The 15,414-nt window shown below is 39.8% G+C and overlaps 1 protein-coding gene across 1 annotated transcript in view; it reads right to left on the bottom strand.

The window, feature by feature from the left end:
- Positions 1–15,414, bottom strand: part of nfatc1 (nuclear factor of activated T cells 1) — a 109,628-nt gene that overhangs the window by 69,719 nt on the left and 24,495 nt on the right. The window contains 3 exon segments of the mRNA XM_062064315.1: positions 7,279–7,419; positions 10,201–10,373; positions 13,396–13,598. Coding sequence (XP_061920299.1) covers positions 7,279–7,419; positions 10,201–10,373; positions 13,396–13,598 — 517 coding nt within the window.

Below are 15,414 nucleotides of genomic sequence, written 5' to 3'. Positions count from 1 at the left end.
AAGTACATTTGTCATTTTTGCACATGGATACAGGAAATCAGAAGACAGAGAAGAACCACCGTATGTGAAAATGTGTTTGAAATGGGCTTTTTGACTTAAAGACCCCGGATGTGGTGGGTCATAAAAGTTCACGTAAACGCAGACTAAGTACTAGACAGCCAACCTCTCTTGTGGACACCACAAATATGGAAAACAAACTAGTGATTTCTGGACGGCAAGTTTGGGGGCGTGGGTCCCTGCAGCGCAGAGCTCCAAACTGGTTAATGTCTTTACCGGGTATTGAGGAGAGGGCTATGTAAAAAAAAAAAAAAAAAGATGATAACGTAGACGGTTGTTTGTGAAAAGAGAGACTGAAAGGAAACGGTCGAGCAAGAGAGGAAGAGGTTTTAGTTGAAGGAAGAAAAATACATCCTACAGGAGGTCATACTACTCATATGGCATGGGAGGTGCAGGGGTTAGACAAAGGTGGCGCGCATGTACAAGAGTTTGGCACGGGGGAATCCCCTCCATGACTAAGTAAAGACAGAAGAAGGAAGACCCCTATATGAGCCAGGTCATCCACTTCCTCTTCCCCATCTCTGTCTCACCCTTAACCCCTGCGGTGCTTAACATTCGTAAGCATTTTAAACAGGACACTGTGAGGCAAGGGTTGTGGCTATGAAGTCGGGTGCATGGGATTTACCCTTCTAGCAAAACATGCCCTCGTTTTGATCACTAATCACTTGACCTTATTTCACAATGATACAAAAATGTATAATACAATTTGTCCACGGCAAATTAATTTGTCCACAATAGTCATTGACAATCGACTCAGGAAAAAAAAAAATGGCGGCAGCGTCTGGCAACAACCCCAAGGATGAATACATGGAAAGTATGGGAACGTTTCACTCTTAACACGTCAGAGACACGAATAACTTGCGCAATTTACAAAACGGACTTTACTTTTCACGGCAGTACACATTTTTTTGCGGATGCATGTTAGACATCTGGAGGATGCGATCTGCGTCTTTCCTTAGTTAGCGTGTTTGCTTGCTAGCTAACAACAGAGAAACAAAGTTGTGTTTTACACAACTTTAACTCTCCTTTTAGTCAAAGCTCGCCAGCTAAACTTGGTCTATATCAATTCAAGTACTTTATTATTCATTAGGAACTTCAGGTGTGATGTCATAAACCAGTGTTTCTTAACCTTGTTGGAGGTACCGAACCCCACCAGTTTCATATGCGCATTCACCGAACCCTTCTTTAGTGATTTGTTTTTTGTTTTGTTTTTCAAATTCAAGACAAAGTTATATGTTTTTGATAACACTTTAGTATGGGGAACATATTCTAAGTAACAAAGACTTAATTTAGAGTTATTTGGTTAGGGTTAGGGTTAGGGTTATAATAAGGCCATGCCGAATAAGGCATTAATAAGTACTTAATAATGACTAGTTAAGAGCCAATATGTTACTAATTTGCATGTTAATAAGCAACTAATTAATGGTGAATATGTTCCCCATACTAAAGTGTTACCATGTTTTTTTTACTGGTGCACAAAATGAACCGTGTATGAACATCACCTTGTTCAAACAACAAAACCAACACAGAGCATAAACTCACAACAAATTACACACCTGCAAATCAGTGTGACTTCTGCTGTTGCCGTATCCGTAATAGCCGATAGGGAGAATTTTTTATTTACACGATGAGTCGGGTGTGTCTTGACCTCTGCCGAACCCCTGAGCCCGACTCACCAAAACCCTAGGGTTCGATCGAACCCAGGTTAAGAACCACTGTCATAAACTAATACGTATTCATCAATAATACATATATAGTCTTTATGATAGCTACAAAAGTCAAGAGTTAATCAATATTCAATAATATACCTGTGTGCAGATGTCTACACAATTCATCACAAAATTATCTCTTGTTTTTGAGAAATTAGATACATTTGGTGTTGTCTATTGTTTTTGCTACTATTTTGCTTACATACAAATTTGATACCTTTGCTTTTAATCAGCACTTTGCCTGCCCTTGCTTTTAAATGAACACACGTTTAATAGATTAATTATTGTTGTAACAGCCTAATGAGCAGCACAGTTACAGTATTAATAAATATTTCTCAACGAAGTAGTCGTCTTTATCGTTAGTATGCTTCTCATCCCTGAAAATATTTCAAACTGAATTTAAAAGCCGATGGCTAAATTAGAGCCACTGAATCGGTGAACACTTCCGATATGAATCTGATTAAGTCGATAAAGTCAAAGTCAAAATAGTCATTTGTTGGAGCCAGTGGCAGATGCTGGTCTCTCAAGGAGGGGAAGCTCAATTTCAACCTACATCATAAAATGTGTTGGTTTATTTATACGTAAATTCTACCCTCCGTTCCTTTTTAAGAAACTGATCTCCCGGCTGACGACCCTGCAGCCAGCACCACATGGCACTGTCGGAGGTGCGTCAGGCAGTAATGCCCTGCAAGTGTTAACTTGTGCTTACATCTATATATATATATATATATATATATATATATATATATATATATATATATATATATATATATATATATATATATATATATATATATATATATATATATATATATATATATATATATATATATATATATATATATATATATATATATATATATATATATCTATGCAGCAGCTCGGTGACGCTCTTGGGAGTGTAGAGCGATTTGGCAAAAAACACCCGTCATTTCTGTCAATTTCATGGCTGGCTCAAAGCGTGAACACTCTGTGATCACATACGACCGACAGACAATTCTGGATGTGGATGGATCGGGTCGTTATAGACTGAAAGATGCATGTACGGTGGACCTCCTCGCTAGCATGGGAATACTTTGCGGGCTACATCGAGCGGCCTTTGTAGCAGCGGAGTCAAGTGCTAGCGGTGACCGCCAATGGAGACGACGTAAGCGGTGTGAGCGGAAGCAGAAGCGGGGATGCCGAGCGGGGCTAACAACAAAGGGAAAAGCTAACCAAAGAAGCGCTAGTCCAGGTAAGAAGTCTTTTAAACTAGAACTAACCGGTACCAGGCTGGATAATTCCTGCACACATAGCAATTCCCTTAGAATAAAACACAACTCACATAATGTTTTTTCTTTTGTGACCGTGTCAGAGGCAGACATGCAATCTACTGAGGTGGCTAACTATGATGCGTTCAGTTTATCGCAACATCTAGCAAACAATCGGACAATTCCCGTCGTATCAATTCCCAGATATGGTCGAAAGTATTTAAAGTGCACTACGCATAATAAACGCAACATTATTAATATTGCTACTTCGGATAATTTCAACAAACAATCCTCAAAACAGCCCACTACCTATAATATGGGCTTTTTAAACATAAGATCATTATCTTCCAAAACGTTATTAGTTAATGAAGTCATTAGAGACAACAAACTTGACGTCGTTGGTCTCGCCGAGACCTGGCTCAAACCAGACGATTTTTTTGCGCTAAATGAGGCATCTCCTCCTAACTATACCAATGCACATGTTGCCCAACCTCTTAAAAGGGGAGGGGGTGTCGCACTAATATACAATGAAAACTATAATTTTACACCTAACCTAAATAATAAATATAACTCGTTTGAGGTGCTCACTTTGAGGTTTGTCACACCGCTGCCTCTCCACCTGGCTGTTATCTACCGCCCCCCTGGTCCCTATTCGGACTTCATGAGTGAATTCTCAGAGTTTGTTGCTGATCTAGTGACGCACACCGACAATATAATCATAATGGGGGACTTTAATATCCATATGAATACCCCATCGGACCCTCCATGCGTGGCGCTCCAGACTATAATTGATAGCTGTGGTCTTACACAAATAATAAATGAACCCACGCATCGCAACGGTAATACGATAGATCTAGTGCTTGTCAGGGGTGTCACCACCTCTAAAGTTACGATACTCCCGTACACTAAAGTAATGTCCGATCATTACCTTATAAAATTCGAAGTTCTGACTCATTGTCAACAAACTAATAATAATAATAATAACTACTATAGCAGCCGCAACATTAATGCTGCCACAACGACGACTCTTACTGACCTACTGCCTTCGGTAATGGCACCATTCCCAAATTATGTGGGCTCTATTGATAACCTCACTAACAACTTTAACGACGCCCTGCGCGACACCATTGATAGTGTAGCACCGCTAAAGCTAAAAAGGGCCCCTAAAAGGCGTACCCCATGGTTTACAGAAGAAACTAAAGCCCAGAAATTATGATGTAGAAAGCTGGAACGCAAATGGCGTGCGACTAAACTTGAGGTTTTCCATCAAGCATGGTGTGATAGTTTAATAACTTATAAACGCATGCTTACCTCAGCTAAAGCTAAATATTACTCAAATCTCATCCACCTCAACAAAAATGATCCTAAATTTTTGACGTCCCACTGGGGTGAGTTTTCCTTGCCCGTATGTGGGCTCTGTACCGAGGATGTCGTTGTGGCTTGTACAGCCCTTTGAGACACTTGTGATTTAGGGCTATATAAATAAACATTGATTGATTGATCTGTGACCCTGTCGTACCAAGAAGGCGTCTTTTCCAGGGATTTGACAAGTGTCCTCTCAATGGCCAGCAGAGCAAGGCTGCTTAAACGGCCCTGGCCCATGCTGTTGCGGGTGTAAGACTTGAGCTTTAAACAGGAAAAGCTCCTCTCTACACCTGCAGTTGTAGCTCCAATCGTTGCCACTAATGACAATAGTTTGCACACCTGTGTGCATTATAAATGTATGTTTGTTGTTCAATAAAAAACAAATGATCTGCCATTATGTGCAGCTTGCTACCTGACTAACTCGCTAGCTGGGACTGGCGCGAGGCTAGTGCGGATTGTTTCAGCTTGTGAGTGCTTTAAGATGGTGGAGGAGCTCAGCAGCACCCGCTGCTCGGCAGGGACAGAAACTGCAGAGTGAAAGAAGTCAGTCTCCAAACACAAATAAACACCAGAAATAGAAGCTCTATTTGTCGCTAGTCGTTTTTAATAGAGATGTATGATAATATCGGAATGCCGATATTATCGGCTGATAAATGCTTTAAAATGTAATATCGGAAATTATCGGTTTCAAAAAGTATAATGTATGACTTTTTAACACGCCGCTGTACTTAGTGGTACACGGACATAGGGAGAAGTACAGAGCGCCAATAAACCTTAAAGGCACTGCCTTTGCGTGCCGGCCCAGTCACATAATACCTACGGCTTTTCACACACACAAGTGAATGCAACGCATACTTGGTCAACAGCCATACAGGTCACACTGAGGGTGACTGTATAAACAACTTTAACACTGTTACAAATATGCGCCACACTGTCAACCCACACCAAACAAAAATGACAAACACATTTCGGGAGAACATCCGCACCGTAACACAACATAAACACAACAGAACAAATACTCAGAACCCCTTGCAGCACTAACTCTTCCGGGACGCTACAATATACACCCCCCGCAACCCCCTACACCCCCCCTCACCCACACCTTAACCCCGCCCACCTCAACCTCCTCATGCTCTCTCAGGGAGAGCATGTCCCAAATTCCAAGCTGCTGTTTTGAGGCATGTTAAAAAAAAAAGCACTTTCAATAATAAATATGGCAGTGACATGTTGGCATTTTTTTCCATAACTTGAGTTGATTTATTTTGGAAAACCTTGTTACATTGTTTAATGCATCCAGCAGGGCATCACAACAAAATTGGGGGGGGGGGGGGGGTTGGGGGCGTGGTTAAGAGGAGAGTAGATTTACAGCTAGAATTCACCAACTCAAGTATTTCATATATATATATATATATATATATATATATCTGAAATGCTTGACTTTCAGTGAATTCCAGCTATATATATATATATATATATATATATATATATATATATATATATATATATATATATATATATATATATATATATATATATTTATTTTATTACATATAATTAAAATAAATACTTGAATTTCAGTGTTCTGGAGGCTATCCAGTAGATGGCAGCATTGTCCTGTTTAACTTCTCCGTTCATGAGTATATCATTTCGGCCACCGTGTTCAATGGAGAAGTCTGTTCTACATAATGTACAGGCAACATACATACCCCTTCCCCTTCGAACTGTCCTGGATGAACTGAAATTCTTGTTTCCATTCGTTTTGGAACTTGCAAGCGTATTTCTTCATCTTGCTCGTCGACGGCGTCGCCATGTCTGTAACTTCCTCGTTCTTCTGCTTCGTCTCCTTGTTGTGTGCGCAGTTGTGCACTCTACTCTCTAAAAGCTGTAGATGTTATGACGTCATTGGGCAGGCAAGCTGTTTATATTGTGGGAAAGCGGACGTGAGAACAGGCTGTCCCCACTCAGGTCCGCATTGAGCTGGAGGGGGCGTGGCCTCCAGTTCCGGCTGAATACCGGGAGTTTGTCGGGAGAAAATTTCTGCCGGGAGGTTATCGGGAGAGGCGCTGAATACCGGGAGTCTCCCGCTAAAAACGGGAGGGTTGGCAAGTATGCCCTATAGTGCCAATACAGAAAAGCTGCTAATTGTGTTTGACGGAAAAACAGCTTGAAGGAGAGTGGACCTCTTTCCAAAGTAAATGCTTCAAAAAACTACTGTAGTTGTTTGTAGTACATTCTATTGTATTGTTTGTGGTTCACTTGTTGGATTACAAAGCATGTTACATGTTAAAATTGCATTGTTTTTGAGGGCCCACAACAAATTAATGACATTTCAATAGGGAAAGTTCATTTGAGTATTTTGAGTTACGAGTTCCAATATTGAATCAATTATTATTTTTCATAAATTACACAAACCCTGTTTTATTATGTCGTTACTTGTGTGTCCAATGCCTGTTCCCTTGCATATTTGATCAGAGGTGCTTTTTTTTTTTTAGCATTTTATTCCTCCCACACAAAGGGAAACTGTTTCTGGTCAAAATGAATGAATGTGTGAGTCAGCAGGTAAAAACAAGTGAAGGAGGTTACAGTAAATGTCAAAGCTCATAGTGTAAGACAGAGAGAGAGACGTTGCACATGGCCTGCTTGTGATTCATTCCTTAACTTGTGGCGATGATCATTGAGCAGGCAATGGAAACTCGAACAAATGTAAATATCCTTTGGTTAAAAATATAGTGGCCTAATGCACACCACATGTGGCTCGCTGGCAAGCTGTATTTTGACGGGGCCGAAGAGAATGAGGAAGTGCGGCAGAGGGCCAGGAGGTGATGGGACGTACTGGAAAGAGATACCCGGAGTGGAAGCGGAGGTGCGTTAAAGATGTAATTGTGACTGAAACTCACCCTGCGCCTTCTCCACAAACACCACCTTCGAGTCAGGTTGGAAATTGAGACCACTCAGGACAATCATTTTTCCTCCAGTAGCAAGGTAGCTGTCAATGCTCTGCTTCTCTACCAAGGGAAGCTCCTGTGCTGAGCGCTGGGCTATGGGGGGAGGGGGAAACAAGCATATGAGTTATCAGAATATACAGTAGGAAGGAATTCATATGGTCCCATCCTTGGGTGGATCTCTCGTTTTGCAATGCAGTCTGCTGAAAATGATGGAGAGCGACACTCTACATAGCAACTGACGCTGTGGTCAAAGTTGGAATTGCAATAAACAGATTTTAAGGTATTCAACACTCTACGGCCATCTGGCGGCTGAAGTAGATAGTGCACGCCCACAATTTGTCACGTTTCATGTGTCAGGGAAACCATAACGAATGGGGCCATATGAATCCCCTTCCTACTGACTTTCTTATACGTCCATAAAATACCTTAGATACTGTAGAACATGAATTACACAAAAAAAATAAAAATGCATCAACTCAAGTCCTCATTATGTTAAAGTAAACTGACAGATGTCTGACATCATGGAACATGTACATGACTATATTTTCGGGATAGTCCAATTTTTGGGGCCTCGGATGCACACCGATTTCAGGTCTCGATCTGTTATTTTGACTATAGATTATGGAACTGAAAAGTGTACCAAGTAACTAAACGCAGGGGTCCCCAAACTTTTTGACTAGGGGGCCGCATTGGGTTAAAAAAATTTGGCCGGGGGCCAGGCTGTATATATATATATATATATATATATATATATATATATATATATATATATATATATATACATTGTCTTTATAATCCGTTCATTCATTTAACATCAATTAACATTGATGTTCATCAACATTTAACATTGTCACGTTATCAATGGGAAAATTCATTTTTAGACAATATAATTTGCCTGAGCGGCTAGGAGACACCAAGAATAACAAGCGGTAGAAAATGGATTAGAAAGGAAAGATTATAAAAAACAAAAAATAAATAAATAAATAAAACATATTAACTTGGGACTTCCTGTGGGCCGGATTTTGGATGCTGGGGGGCCGGATCCGGCCCGCGGGCCGTAGTTTGGGGACCCCTGAACTAAAGTAAACAGAATAAGACATTAAATATACATATTGTATTGAATGTACAATTTTCTAGTATTTTATATTTGTAAAAATAAACAAATATTTTTGTGGTATTGAATGCTACATACCTTTCTTTTAACAAAATAAAGTTACCACACAAAATCAAAAACTACTATTGGCTCCCATTGAAATAATTTGGGTTTTGCCCTCAAAGCCTTTTTCTATGTATCCAGACACTTACTCGCTGAGGTTGTAAACAATAACAAAAAACACCCGAAAAATGATTTTGTAATAATAAGAACAAGAAAAAAAGATATTGGTTTAATCACTTTAGAATTGTTTATATACTGGTACTACACTAGGTATTGATAGTATCAATCACCCCTACTTTTCATTTCAGCTTTTAGTGGTTAGTGTGTAGCATGCTTAGCTATTCCTTTTCCTCTCGTCTCCCAGTGATAATAATACGTTGAGAAAGAAGGATTAGAATTTTCAAAGCAGATTTACACAATAGATGTGTCCGGCGCTTGCTCTCAAATTTGAGCCGATGTTCTGGAAAGACGCGCACCCTCCTAGATTTCATGCAACTCCTGCATATGTGTAACAAGGAATCCTAAAAGTGTGCATCCTTTCACAGGAGTGCAATCTTTTTGACCACCGATCAGTTTAAAAAGGCAAACATCAGCCCCTGATCTGATTCCATGATCGGGATCGGGATATTGAGTAGAAAGCCTACTTGACTTTTCAGCCTCCTTTTTCCCAAACATTTTTTCAACACCGTATATATATATATATATATATATATATATATATATATATATATATATATATATATATAAAATCTACAATTTGCTGTTCTGACTACTGATTAGATGAGTGCGAGGAAGGCAAGGTAAAGGAAAGGCGAGAAAGTTATATGTGAGAACATTATAAGTGAGAAAGTAAGCTAACCATGAATAAATTCCAAAGAGAGAAACATCTCAGAAATAATACAGGGTTTCTGCAGGTATCACCAAATCTAATGTAATGCTTTTTAATGACATTTTTAATGGAACCTAAAAATGTAATGCCCATGTCCTTCGACAGATCGTTATTATTATATAATCAAGAGCATAGAATTGTCCGAATAGACACAATTGTAAGCATTTGACAACAATGTTGAAAAGCTGAAAAGTTTGTGGCCAACTTAAGCACTAATGCAATCATAATATATGCTAATAATGTAAGTAACACAATAAACATATTTTTTATTACCGTAGTATTTTTAATAATTGTGATTGGAAGGTCAATAATTTAATTATCCTAAATAGGTAAGCAAAAATTGACAAAAATTGCATTTCATTAACTATTTAACATCTTGATGTGCAATTTTTCCCTAATTGAAAAAACTGCGTCCGGTGGTTTGTTTCCTTGTCTTTTTTGTTGCCAAATGCAATTGTATGAAATTTGTAATGCCTCTGGACATTGTGTTCCATGCTTTTGGATGCCATTTAAGGCTTTAATTTTCGCAAAATCTGATTAATGACTTTTAATGCTTTTTTAATGACCCAACCCCCCCACCCCCCCAAAAAAAATCCTGTAACAAGAGTTTTATTCTGCACTGACAGATCCACTGTGAGTACAATTTTTTAATATGAATTACAATTAAAAAAAAAACAATTATGCGCTATGTATTGTGGCACCAGACTATTTTTCTTAGTTGAATACGGGACACAATGCCTCTTTTGATAGTAAAGTTTGCCAACCCCAGGCCTAGATAATGCCCTATGTAAGATTGGGTGTGTCAGAGACTTTGGATTGTGATACTTACAACATTCAATGGGGTTGGAGGAGGCTTGTAAGGAAACAGTCCTGCCGTTGGGCTGGTTGATGTGCACCCGGAACACCAACCTCACGCGAGTGTTTTTACGTCCGATGTCTGTTTCCCCTTTGCGAAGCTCAATGTCCGAGTTGCGCAGCTTAAGGATGCCTGCACAATCAATTCTGGGGCAAATCAAAAAAAGCAAAGCACGGTGTTATTCAGCAAAATGTTTCAAGAAAGACAGAATTTAGAAAATGTGGAATATTTATATATTTTTTTAGATCCTTGTTTTTTTTTACTATTGTACGGTGCACAACATTTTCTACTGTTACAGTATGAAGCTGAAACGCTGAATTTTCAAATAATCAAAAAAACAGCAGTTAGGTCACCACTACAAGTTAACTGGAGCACGACTGTAGCATTATAAATACAAGCTGTCATTAACGGCACACGTCACAGTGTCAAAGGTCACGATAGGCAGCTCCCATGTGAGTCTTTCCAACTCCGACCATCATCTCCTGTGGGCCTTATTCATACTAAATATCAGTCACGGTTATTTTTACAACTTGTAGCCTTTTTTATTATTATCATTCCAAGCCTACAGGATAATAAAAGAGCTGATCAAATCCTATATAATGAAGAATAATACACAGAAAGCTGGCACACAAAAGAGTTATTATAACTAGTGAAAAGCAGAGTGGAACACACTTTAAATATCCATTTAGCGTTAAACTATTTTTATGTGAAAGCTGTACAGATGGTGGAGGCGCTTCCCTCTCAGATGAGTTTTAAAATGCTGCATTTGTGTCAAGTAAGTCAACATGGATCTATAAATGTGTGTCAAATCACATGCTTGAATACAATACATATCCTAGAACTTCATCATAATAATGGACCAAAAGACCACCAAATGCTGAAATGCTTGAATCTGTTACTCTGCGCGCCAATATTTGGCAGATGTTTCTATGATGGCTCCTTTGTGGAAATTAATTTAAGAATGCAATATTTTTCTCTTTGAGTCCCTGTGCACTTGTAGACTGTCACAGAAGAAGCTAATATTGTATATTTATTTCACTTTCGAAAGCATATACAGTCGCGATCAAAAGTTTACATACACTTGTAAAGAACATAATGTCATGGCTGTCTTGAGTTTCCAATCATTTCTACAACTCTTATTTTTTTATGATAGAGTGATTGGAGCACATACTTGTTGGTCACAAAAAACATTCATGAAGTTTGGTTCTTTTATGAATTTCTTGTGGGTCTACTGAAAATGTGACCAAATCTGCTGGGTCAAAAGTATACATGCAGCAATAATAATATTTGGTTACATGTCCCTTGGTAAGTTTCACTGCAATAAGGCGCTTTTGGTAGCCATCCACAAGCTTCTGCTTAAATTTTTGACCACTCCTTTTGACAAAAATGGTGCAGTTCAGCTAAATTTGTTGGTTTTCTGACATGGAATTGTTTCTTCAGCATTGTCCACACGTTTAAGTCAGGACTTTAGGAAGGCCATTCTAAAACATTAATTGTAGCCTGATTTAGCCATTCCTTTACCCCTTTTGACATGTGTTTGGGGTCATTGTCCTGTTGGAACACCCAACTGTGCCAAAGACCCAACCTCCAGGCTGATGATTTTAGGTTGTCCTGAAGAATTTGGAGGTAATCCTCCTTTTTCATTGTCCCATTTAAAGCACCAGTTCCATTAGCAGCAAAAAAGGCCCAGAGCATAATACTACCACCACCATGCTTGACGGTAGGCCTGGTGTTCCTGGGATTGAAGGCCTCACCCTTTCTCCTCCAAACATATTGCTGGGTATTGTGGCCAAACAGCTCAATATTTGTTTCATCTGACATCACATGGACAAAGATAAGACCTTCTGGAGGAAAGTTCTGTGGTCAGATGAAGCAAAAATTGAGCTGTTTGGCCACAATACTCAGCAATATGTTTGGAGGAGAAAAGGCGAGGCCTTTAATCCCAGGAACACTGTGCCTACTCTCAAGCATGGTGGTGGTAGTATTATGCTCTGGGCCTGTTTTGCTGCTAATGGAACTGGTGCTTTAAATGGGACAATGAAAAAGGAGGATTACCTCCAAATTCTTCAGGACAATCTAAAATCATCAGCCCGGAGGTTGGGTCTTGGGCGCAGTTGGGTGTTCCAACAGGACAATGACCCCAAACACACGTCAAAAGTGGTAAAGGAATGGCTAAATCAGGCTAGAATTAAGGTTTTAGAATGGCCTTCCTAAAGTCCTGACTTAAACGTGTGGACAATGCTGAAGAAACAAGTCCATGTCAGAAAACCAAAACATTTAGCTGAACTACACCAATTTTGTCAAGAGGAGTGGTCAAAAATTCAACCAGAAGCTTGCCAGAAGCTTGTGGATGGCTACCAAAAGCGCCTTATTGCAGTGAAACTTGCCAAGGGACATGTAACCAAATATTAACATTGCCGGGTTATTCCGGTTCCGGTGACCATGGATGAGGTGCTGGCTGTCCAGAGTTGGGACCCGGGGTGGACCGCTCGCCTGTGCATCGGTTGGGGATGTCTCTGCGCTACTGACCTGTCTCCGCTCGGGATGGTCTCCTGCTGGCCCCACTATGGACTGGACTCTCACTGTTATGTTGGATCCACTAGGGACTGTACTTAGAGGGGGGGTTACCCACATATGCGATCCTCCCCAAGGTTTCTCATAGTCATTCACAACAACGTCCCTTGTGTGGGCTCTGTGCCGAGGATGTCGTTGTGGCTTGTACAGCCTTTTGAGACTTTTGTGATTTAGAGCTATATAAATAAACATTGATTGATTGATTGATTGTATACTTTTGACCCAGCAGATTTGGTCACATTTTCAGTAGACCCATAATAAATTCATAAAAGAACCAAACTTCATGAATTTTTTTTGCAACAAACAAGTATGTGCTCCAATCACTCTATCACAAAAACATAAGAGTTGTAGAAATTATTGGAAACTCAAGACAGACATGACATAATGTTCTTTACAAGTGTATGCAAACTTTTGATCGCGACTGTACCTGCTGGGTGAGGATAAATATCAACTTTAGGAGCATTATAGGGGCTGTCGTGAGGATTTCTGCTGTAGTAAGAGAAAACCTGTGATGTTATCTCAATGTAGGGACTACCACGCAAAAAAAACCGTGTAAATAAAAATATAAAATAGTGGACCTCTAAAAGAACTCACATGGCTCGCATGTTGTTTTCAGGCAGCAGAGGGATCTCCAGGATTTTGGTGTTGGATTGCATGACTTCATGGCTAGCGGTGGAGACTGTCTTGCCAGTGATGCGATGGACCTGGTAGAAGGCATGTGGTCGCAGGAGGCGGTCGTCTGCGGTGCCTATGAACAGCTGGAGGGTGAGCGGTTCGCTTTCCATGTAGCCATAAAGCTGGCAGAAGAACAAAAGAAACAAGGTGAGAGGCAACGTCAGGCTTGAAGACCTCCTTCGAAGGCAAGCCTTCATTTAGAAAATACACATTTGACTACTGATAGTTTAAGGGGCTTTTGTTAGTAGTGCAACATGGCAGAAGGCCGCATTTCTATGTTTATTTTTGGTAGTGTTGGAGCCAATTTTAGCAGTGTTTTATTTTATTTTGGGGGGCTTGGATTCACACGAAATCTATGCGAAATGTCTTTTCTTCTTGTTTTATCTGGATATGATTTCTAAGGAGGCTGCTGGAACTGATTAGAGACAGACTTTTCCTCACTGCTTTGTAAACTGGCAGGAGATAGTAGCTTATTTCAAATTGACACCTACTATAATAAACAAGTAGCAAGTGTCAGCGCTCAGAGTTGATCAAGTATGCAAACTAGAAAATGAATGACCTTAGATGACAATTTAGCCCCCACGACAGGGGTGTCAAACGTACGGCCCGAGGGCCGGATCAGGCCCGCGAACAGGTTTTAACCGGCCCGCGGGATGAGTTTGCTAAGTATAAAAATTAACCTGAAATTTTTTAATGAAAATGTTCTAAATGTGTCCACTAGATGTCGTAATATCAATTATTTGTATCTTTGAAGATGATGCTACATATGTAAAAAATAAACAACAAGATGTTAGTGCATCAGTCGAGGAAAATGATCAAACTACATAAACAACATACTGTAATTTGATTTTGATATAATTTTTCAATCTTGATAGATTGAAAATTAACAACAATGAGTTGACTGATGAACATTATCACATAATGTATTCACACAATATAAATAACGAAACTAAAGGTGGAATACTAATAAGCGCAACATGTAAGTGTAAAAAAAACAACAAAAACATTATGATTTGTACATTTTCAGAATGTGATTGTTCTATTTTTAAACAAAGAAAACAATCTGAAGTTGTCTTTATTTTTAAGTTATCGCGCCGTGATTTTTACCAGTCCGGCCCACTTGGGAGTAGATTTTTCTCCATGTGGCCCGCTGATCTACAATGAGTTTGACACCCCTGCCCCACGACATCATCTTCATTTTCTCCAGCATTTGGGTGCCCGAGTGGACAAAGCACAATTATCCTGGATTTCCACTTGATCCGGAACAGCAGCGAAACATCGTCGCCACAGCTGCAGACTCTTCCCGTTTTTATTCAAGTCAATGTGGCCATTTTCACTGCTAAATACTGTTCAATATAGCTAAAATCGGCTTGTGTTGGACAGGAAGTCATAACAAAATACAATTATTCGGTTTATTTTCAAAATAAAATTCTCCGTTTTCAAGGCGGATTGTGTTTTACACTTTTAATTGTCCTAATGGATCTGAAGTCCACTTGTCAAAGGTTTTCATACGTAATTTCACCTTGTTGACACAAATGGTTGAAGACATGCTGATTCCGGAGGTCCAAAATCAACAAATTCTATACAGGCATATCCCCGGCAGCTATATGGGGATATGGAGCCCTGTGTCAAACACAAGCTGATATAGAAGCCGAGAGCAGGGGAGTAGTGTGTGTATGAAACAGAATAAACTGTTTGTGGTCCGCTTCACTATAACTTTCCTTGTCACGTGATTACGCGCGGATTCGCAAGATTTTGTAGAACAGAAGGGCGGTGGGGATTGCCGGACTGCGGATAGTGGCGCCGTTCCGTGGCAGTACCTTTCAGCTGACATCTCACATCCAGTGGAAATCCAGGGTTAGAATGTTGTTCACTTACCAAGGGAAAAATGGTTTGAATGAAATAATATTAATATGCCCTTAATGGGCCAAAGAGCCA

Source organism: Entelurus aequoreus, linkage group LG11, assembly GCF_033978785.1.
Source record: "Entelurus aequoreus isolate RoL-2023_Sb linkage group LG11, RoL_Eaeq_v1.1, whole genome shotgun sequence".
NCBI classification, from domain to species: Eukaryota; Metazoa; Chordata; class Actinopteri; order Syngnathiformes; family Syngnathidae; genus Entelurus; species Entelurus aequoreus.
The sequence above is the reverse complement of the archived record's forward strand: the minus strand, read 5'-3'. Positions and strand labels throughout refer to the sequence as shown.